Source organism: Nematolebias whitei, chromosome 1, assembly GCF_014905685.2.
Source record: "Nematolebias whitei isolate Nwh7 chromosome 1, NemWhi1, whole genome shotgun sequence".
In the NCBI taxonomy this organism is placed as follows: Eukaryota; Metazoa; Chordata; class Actinopteri; order Cyprinodontiformes; family Rivulidae; genus Nematolebias; species Nematolebias whitei.
This window is the reverse complement of record NC_056498.1, coordinates 66,508,581-66,517,441: the sequence shown is the minus strand read 5'-3', so window position 1 is coordinate 66,517,441 and position 8,861 is coordinate 66,508,581. Positions and strand designations below refer to the sequence as shown.

Genomic DNA, 8,861 nt, shown 5'->3' with positions numbered 1-8,861 from the left:
CTCCGTGCATGCATGTTTTTTTTCCGGGTACTCCGGTTTCCTCCCACAGACTAAAAACATGCATGTTAGGCTGATTGGTAACTCTAAATTGTCTCTAGGTGTGAGTGAGCAAGTGAATGGTTGTTTGTCTCATTCGTCTCCATGTGTCCTTGTGATGGACTGGAGACCTGTCCAGGGTGTCCCCGCCTCTCACACAGTGATAGCTGGATATGTGCACTAGTGACCCCGCAACCCGAAAAGGAAGAAGCGGGTAAAAGATAATGGATGGATGGATGGATGCTTCCAAAATCCAGAACCAGAGCTGTGCACAAAATCTACACATTCACACACTTCACATTAATCAGCTAAGAAAATTAATACAGTCAAAAAGTAATGTTCATCAGATGTTCATCTTTACACAAAGATTGTCACTGTCACAATCCACTATGTATTTGCCTCCAACTTGTTGCTGCCACTGATAATCAATGCTTAAATCCCAAATAATAAGGACACATATGGCTCAAAGGTTGCAGACCATTTCATGAGAATAAAAACGTGTTTCTTAACTGTTGGACTCATGAAAATATGTTGAAGTCTTTTTTGATTTCAGAAATATGAAATAAATGTTATATTATTGCCTCAGAATCAATAAGAAGGCCAATAAATGTACTTTTATCTTAAACATGTTAGTTAAATTTTGCCATCATGAGTAAAACACATTTGGTTTCAAATAAGATAAATAATAAACAAATTTATGGGGAGCTCCTGTCCTTTTGTCTCTCCATGGAACAGAGTTACATTTAGGTTGTTCTTAAAAAAAAAGTAGTGTTTCTAAGAACAAGCAGCACTGTATCCTTCACTGACCTGTTCATAGTGCCTTTGGCCCCCCACTAAAAATAGAAGGACACATTGCATACTTTAATATCTCTGCTTGATTTAAATGAGATGTGACTGTTTCCCTAGGCTTAAAAGGAAGTTATATGTTCTTGAGTGAGGGTGTGCTGTCCCCCCTGCAATTAGATGCTGTTGTCTGTCCCTGTTCATGCCTGCAAGTAACCCAGAGAGAGTCAAAGATGGTGATTACACTCATCTGTTGCCATAACAACTGCACCACTGTTAACGAGATGGATCAGCGACTGACTGGAGGCTGTTTTACTTGCAAACTAACCAACAGAGCAGCTCGATAATCTCACTGAAACCTGCCAAATGGATAGAAAAATTACTATTCAGCAACATCGCACAGTTAACAGCAAACGTGGCAGTAAACTCTTAATCACGTTTGACAAAAGACAAATTTTTAGGGCATGCAGGAAAACTGACAGTTTTTTCCTCATGTGCTGTGTGCTGGTCAGTAACATGAATGTGCAGCATTGTCATAAGCAAATTATTGTTTAATAATCAGTGATAGATTATCTGTACGATCCTGACATCTAGTGGTAATAATATTTATTGCATTTTCAGGTTTTGCATCATAAATGTAAATGTTAATTTTAGTTGTTGAAAAAAATCAGAGTATTATTTCATTTCATTTCATTTATTTATTCATTTCTGGTATGACATAAGTTAAATCATTTTAGATGACATGAAAATTTTTCACAGTTTTTTTATTATATAAAATAAGGTAAAACTAATTATATATTAATAATAATTAATGATCATGTTTAAAAATTATTTATGTAGTTTAAATTTCATAAGATTCATTAAATTAAATTAAAAATGTAGTATGGAAAAGACAGCAAATTGTAAATAAATTGTCCTAAAAAGCTGTTTATTTTAGGTGAATTCAACCTTACTGTATAAAGGAAATTATAGGTTTTTACATAAAATCTATACATCGTATTGATTTACGCTCGAATGAAAAGAAAAGGCCTTAAAACACAAGCGGAACTCTTTTAAGCATATATTGATTGTTGCACATCGAGTGTTTCTTCCCGTTACACGTTCTGTTGTAGCTGACCAATCAGAGGACGAGGATTTGTTACGTATTTCCGTACATGTGACGAACTGTCATGGAAGGCCTCTGAATTGTAACTCATTGCACTATAAGGTAGAATTGTTTCTTTTGTTTCGTGTTTGTTAAAAATGACGTTTTTTCTCCGACCGAGCCGTTCGTTTTTCCGCCTTCACGTGCGTTCGTGCCACCAGAGTATTTACAGCAGAAACTCAAACCCGCGGAGCGTGACAGTGGACCTTGGACAAAAGTGAGATGACTTTCGTTTCTCTTTCATTCACTCTGACCGGGATTTAGACATTTAAGAGATTACCTTGTTGGCTGTGCAGCAGTGTTCTAGCCTATCAAACATTTGTTCATGTTTGTATTTATTTATTCATTCATTGTAGGAAACTTGAAATCACTTCGGGGAGGTTTGCCAGATTTGCTGATGGATCTGCTGTTGTACAGGTACTAAACTAAGAGTGGTTTTATATACTCCTTTATTTTGTTTATTTCTATTACTGCAACTGTTTGCTTCCAGTATAAACCTATATATTATATAGTTTCGACCGTATTGGCGAGATTTGCAATTAAACATCATAACTTACAATTACTGTCATTAACAACAAAAAGTCAGCATTTTTATTTAGTTGGATGTAACTAGTACTCAGTTATAATGTTTGATAAGGTTTTTCAAGAAAATGTATTTTTTCAAAGGAATTACAAAAAAAATGTGAGACAGCAAAATCTAACATCATTGCTTGGAAAGTTTTTTTTTCAGCATTCAAAAGCTTGTGCAAATCTTTATTTTGATGGGAAAAAAAATAATGTTAGCACATCTTTTGTTGACTGGTTATAAATGAAGTTCATGTGACATCTTTCTGGTTAAATAATCAATCATCTCATAATACTATATTTCAAATTTTCTTTTCATTTGGTGCTTTTTTAATCTTCTTGGTACTCTGTATTTATTAGTTTTCCTTTTTGAAAAATGTTAAGTGTGGATGAAATAGAGTTTTTCTTAAAAAATGTTTGGGAAAACTAAAGGAGAGTTAGTTATAAACACAATATTTTTTTGTGACTACCCTTTAAAAAAAATCCCCTTTAACTGATTACTAAAAATGATTTGGATCACTTTGTCCTCTTAATACTCTTGTTGTTATTTTAAACAAAGATAAGCCTAATATTTTATTAAGAACTCTTTAAAAAGTATTCCCTATAAGGTTTTATTGTCTGTGTTCAAATGCCCAGCAGTTCGTGTGTCTGAATATGTTCAAATGGAAGTTCGAGAACAATTTAATTAGAATATATGTTTGTATTGTTATCACCTCCACTGTTCCTATCTTTGCAGTTGGGAGACACCTCGGTGATGGTGACGGCGGTAAGCAAGACTAAACCTTCTCCGTCGCAGTTCATGCCACTTGTGGTAAGTTTCTGTAGTTGTGAACATGTTTCTCTTAATGCGCTCGTGTTTCGCTGGCTCTTTAAAAATAGAATGCAATCTGTGTAGATTTTGTTGCTCATTTAGACCTCGAGACGTGGATGATGTAAAAGTGTTCTGAGTTGTGTTGACTTTGTTTGTCAGGTGGACTACAGACAGAAAGCAGCTGCTGCAGGTCGAATCCCCACCAACTATCTGAGACGGGAGCTGGGCACCACCGACAGTGAGATCCTCACCAGCAGACTCATTGGTGAGATAATCGACTGTTCACGTGTGCAGCTTTGATGCTCCACATTTAGGCTCTTTGAGCAACTCTTTCATGTTTCTGTTGATCAGATCGTTCGATTAGACCCCTTTTCCCTGCTGGTTACTTTTATGACACTCAGGTAAGTTCAATTTAACGCTGCTTTTATGCATCATAATATTGTTTTCACTTTGCTTTTGAACTTTTTTTTTCTGGTAATCTTTAATTACATTCAACTTAATGATATTTTCATGTCTACCAAAGGTCCTTTGCAACCTGCTTGCAGTTGATGGTGTTAATGATCCAGATGTACTTGCTATTAATGCAGGTAAGGGTAAATCTTAGCCATTCTCGTCATCCATATTGCACATTTCTTGTAAAATCTTCACTTAACGTACTATTTTCTTGTGTTAAAGCTTCTGCTGCTCTGGCCCTGTCTGACATCCCTTGGGGTGGCCCCATAGGTGAGAAATATACAGCTCATTTAGTTATGTTTGTATGTTTTTGCATCGGTCTTTGTGTTTACATTACAGTTTATTTGTTTGCATCCATATCTGGACTGTTTGTGTGTTTTCAGGTGCTGTCAGAGTCGGCATGGTTGATGGAGAGTTACTGGTCAATCCAACGAGGGCAGAGATGGCTTTCAGTAGTTTAAACCTGATTGTGTCCGGTGCTCCCTGCAGTCAAGTGGGTAAGGCAAACACTGTTGCACTTAATTTACAACTGGTAGTTCAGGCGTCTCTGGGCAGCACGCCTCATCCCCAAAATGCCTCCCGGGCGCTTTCAATAGCTGCCCACTGCACCACCTGGTGGTGGATGGGTTAAATGCAGAGACTAATTTCGCCATTGTATGGAAACATACAGTGCTGACATTGTGATGACATTATTATTATTATTATTTATTTACTTTCCAGTTTGCCTTTTCATCATGAGATCAGCTGATCGGATTAAGTTGTTTATTCCGTTACAACCTGGTGGCTAACATGAGCATATTCTGACCTGCTAATTTTGAATGATTATTTAAACTTGTTTTGTTTTTTTACATGTGGGTTAGGTGTATAAATTTGTCAGTCTTTCCATAATTTTAGATGAAATGAAAAACTTGATTTAAACTCATGTAGAAGCATGAAAGTGAAGCAACAAACAGATGACGAGCTTTTTCAAGCAAACCAGGCAGATACTGGTCCCAAGAGACGTGTCCATGCTAATTAAGAAAACTTATTCAAGAATTAAGTGTATTTTTCAAGGTTCAGGTTTCTTTATTGTCACTCTCATCACATGCGGTTCATGAGGTGGAACGAAATTGTGTACTCAAGATCCCAGTTACACCCGAAAATAGAAAAATCAGAATAAGAATAAGCTGTATTATCATTGTACCGGGATACAGTGAGATTATGTTCGTACAGTCGTCCGAAAGATGGGCGGAGTGCACGTTGCTGCTGCTACAAGAGCACATCCTCTTACTCTTTATCAGAATACTTTTTAGATTAAAAAAAGGTAAAAGGTCACGAGGATGGATAGTGGTATTACAAAATAAATCTCTTCACATCTTGTCCTATCAGGACACAATTTAAGACATTAAAAAACTCTACCAGCAAGCACATTTATAAACACATTACATATACATTTGACGTCAAAACGTTGAGATTTGTCCATGAAGCACTTTCAGATAGTCCTGATCAGATGCTGGTCAGCCAGCACAGTTCTGATAAGCCTGCACAGAAGTTCTCGGGGGGGTTGCGATAGATGAAGCCTTTTCTCTAGTTACCCATGTCCCAAGAGAAATTTGGTAGTCGGCTCATATCCGATGCCAAACGGGAGTCAGATTCAGATAAGCCACAATTGTTGATTTTCATCAGGCAGACTGTTTTTTTCTTGTCAGCCTTGAGTCCTGCTGGAACTTTCCAGATCCAAAAATGGCCAAATTTATGGGCGTTCCACTGATCCGTGCTAAGAGCCTTCTTCAATGTCGACTCCAACATGCTGGCGAGTCCTAGAAGCCGCAGGTGGCCTGCGATTCTCACAAATCGCTTCCATCTTACGGTTCAAAAATGTTAAGTATTTAAAAAAAGAAACGGTATTTAAGGATCTAAGGAATACACTAATAATGTAAAATAATATGATGTATTAAACAGCAGCCTGAACACGAGTCTGTTGTGAGCAGATGGGTATGAATACAACAACCTCATTATTTAATTCTTCTTACTTCCTGCAGTGACTGAAAACGGATGCCTAAATATTTCTAATGCGTTGAACAGAATTTTCAGCAGGTTTATGGGAGCTGCAGCTGCTCACTGTTGTTCTTGTACTCTTGGAATATTTCTTTAATTTGATGAGTTTTATTTGTTTAAGTCAAGTGGTTGCGTTTTGTCTTGAAAACTGCACATAATGAGAGTAAACATGCTCGTTTCTTAAATGTGAGAAATTGTTGGTGGAAGCAGTCGGTCTTTAGAAATTGGTGGACTTCAACTTTAGGCTTTTCAAAATATGACTTATTGCCATTAATATTAAATTATACCTCTTATATGCTTCACAAATTTTGTTCATGTATTAATGTAATAACGGGTAATAATTTAAATTCATTTTATTTCCACTTGCTTACAAACCAAGCAAAAAGCACCATCATTCAAATAAGTGTTCTAAGTATCCGCAGGTCCCTCCATCACCAGTTTGTAATCACTTCCTCTCCTTCCTGTTGATCAGTAGTATCATCCAGCCTGTGTTTCATGAGTTTTTGTCTCTGCCAGTGATGATTGAAGCGTCTGCTGAGAACGTGCTGCAGCAGGACTTCTGCCACGCCGTGAAGGTGGGAATCAAACACACCCAGCAGATTATTCGAGCCATCCAGCAGCTAGTGCAGGAGCAGAACGTCACCAAGCGCACGCCAGCCAAGCTGTTCTTAGTCCCGACTCAGATGGTGGAGCACATCCGGAAGTAAGACCCATGTGATGAAGAGGCAGAAGACGATAAAGCAACGGATGCCTTTAGTTGTCTGTTATTTTCAGAAATAAATTGGCAAATTTCAGTTTGGAAATAGTTTTATTAGAAAACTTGATGACTAAATACTGATGTACTGTATTTTTCAGACTATAAGGTGCACTGGATTATAAGGCACATTAAGCGGGGAAAAAAAAAGACAGTCAATTAAGTCTAACTTTATTCAGCTCATTCACAATAACCATATAAAATTGGTTAGAGGTTGGTAAGCACAACCAGAATTGCCATACTTTCTGCCGTACACGTCGCACCGCCATATAAGTCGCATGAGTCCAAATATGTCTAATAAAGTGAAACAACAAAACAACATAAGTACGTCGCTTTTCCGTATAAGTAGAATCTGTTATGCATCACCGCTGAAGCGTCATGTTTCTTCGTCACTGCTGACCACCCGGAATTGTGGGCCGGTGTTGTGCCAAAAATCGATTGGCTGCCGAATTGTGGCTGCGGGACAACTTTAATAAGAATTTAACAAGATTAACACTTAAAAACAATTATTTGTTTGCTCGAAATTATAGCAAATGTGTGTCTTAGTTTAACTTTTCCTTAATAAATGCACTTTAATGGTCATATCAGCTGCATTTCGCCTGGGCGGCGCGGTGAAATGCAGCTGATTTGACATTTGCGCCAGGAGTTCTGGAGCGAGACGAAGGTGGCCTGTATGGCAAGCCAAGTGTCTCATTAATAGTCACTTTTACCTGTTAGTGAGACACTTGTCTTGTCATATTACTTGAGCGCCCTCTAGTGGCTGAAAATGGTAGTGTTCAATATTTTCCATGTCAGAATGAATGAAATCGTTCGATCTCAGTCAAAAATTGGTTTGTAAATATGGAGAACAAACTGTATATTAGTCTCTTCAGTGTATAAGTCGCAGGGCATGCTAATTTATGCAAAAGGGTGCGACTTATACAGCGAAAAGTACGGTAATACATAAGGTGCACCTGATTATAAGGCTCACTTTTGATTTTTGTGATAATTAAAGGATATGAAATGTGCCTTATAGTCTGAAAAATATGGTACATAACGACTTGTTTTTTTGTTTGTTCTAGATTAGCGTCGGAGAAGATTTACGGTGTTTTCACAGATTTCACACATGATAAGGTACTAAAATCAATCCACTGGTCTTAATCATTCAAAACTGTGTGTGTATGTGTGTGTTTCAGAAAAATCATTTCATAAACAACAATAATCTTATTCTAATCTTGCATTAGATTTCAAGAGATGAAGCAATCAACAAAATTCGATTAGAAACTGAAGAAGGCCTAAAGGGTGATTACTTTCATTTTAGCTTTCATACCTGCCCTCGTTACTAAATCCATTGTTTGTTACGTAATCGTAAAAATGTGCGTTTTTGTTTTCCGTGTGAAGAAACGTACCCCCAGGCTGAGCCCTTTGACGTCACTGAGTCGTTCAACACTGTGACCAAAGAAATCTTCCGTAATTTAGTGCTGAACGAGTACAGGAGGTGAGGTCTAATCATCCTCAGTGTTCTTTTAAATTGGTTAAAGTTATTTAATTGATTCATTCTGTTCACTTTAAAGATGCGATGGGAGAGAATTGACGGCTTTAAGGAACATTTCCTGCGACGTTGACCTGTTCAAGCCGCTCCACGGCTCAGCGCTGTTTCAGAGAGGACAGACGCAGGTGTGCGAGTCACATTAGGATTTATTAAATGAAAGACGTAGCAGGTTTGGTTCAGCTTACTGTACCATGTTTAATGCTGTTTGGAAATAAAATTAAAAAGAGGTGACTCAGTAAATGAGAAAGTCCCGCGATTCTGTGGTGATCATTTAAAAAAAAAATTTGTTCTTATTAAAATATGTTTCCTGTTTTGTACTTCCTGTAGGTGCTGTGCAGCGTCACGTTTGACTCCCTGGAGTCAAGCGTCAAAACGGATATCATCACCACAGCTCTCAGGTACCACATAACCAATGTTTTGGTTTTGACGGAATGTCTTTATCAATTATAATGGCTGTAAATGTGCAGTCATCAGCCAAATAACTCATTTGCAACATTTTTGTCAGAAATTTTATCTGTCACTTGAAAATCAAATAAAGAATTATGTAAGTGTGAAATCAGAACGGATGAAATAAAATCTTGTTTTCTAAAGAAAAGTAGGACACTGACTCTTAAAGAAAACCAAAATGCAATCATTTCATATTCTGATTTAGGTGGTACAAAATCAGTAAACAATCATTTAAAGCTTTAAATCAGTAGCAGATATATATATATATATATATATATATATATATATATATATATATATA

At 37.1% G+C, this 8,861-nt stretch overlaps 1 protein-coding gene across 1 annotated transcript in view; it reads left to right on the top strand.

Moving 5' to 3' along the window:
• Positions 1-2,000: 2,000 nt before the first annotated feature.
• The window catches only part of LOC119419535 (polyribonucleotide nucleotidyltransferase 1, mitochondrial), a 16,943-nt gene continuing 10,082 nt past the window's right edge, over positions 2,001-8,861 (top strand). The window contains exons 1-14 of the mRNA XM_037686874.1: positions 2,001-2,180; positions 2,320-2,380; positions 3,264-3,338; positions 3,498-3,603; positions 3,690-3,739; positions 3,862-3,925; positions 4,014-4,061; positions 4,175-4,288; positions 6,345-6,531; positions 7,644-7,695; positions 7,806-7,863; positions 7,963-8,059; positions 8,136-8,238; positions 8,441-8,511. Of these exons, the coding sequence (XP_037542802.1) occupies positions 2,062-2,180; positions 2,320-2,380; positions 3,264-3,338; positions 3,498-3,603; positions 3,690-3,739; positions 3,862-3,925; positions 4,014-4,061; positions 4,175-4,288; positions 6,345-6,531; positions 7,644-7,695; positions 7,806-7,863; positions 7,963-8,059; positions 8,136-8,238; positions 8,441-8,511 (1,205 nt within the window). The 5' untranslated portion in view covers positions 2,001-2,061. The remainder of the gene's footprint in view (positions 2,181-2,319; positions 2,381-3,263; positions 3,339-3,497; positions 3,604-3,689; positions 3,740-3,861; positions 3,926-4,013; positions 4,062-4,174; positions 4,289-6,344; positions 6,532-7,643; positions 7,696-7,805; positions 7,864-7,962; positions 8,060-8,135; positions 8,239-8,440; positions 8,512-8,861) is intronic.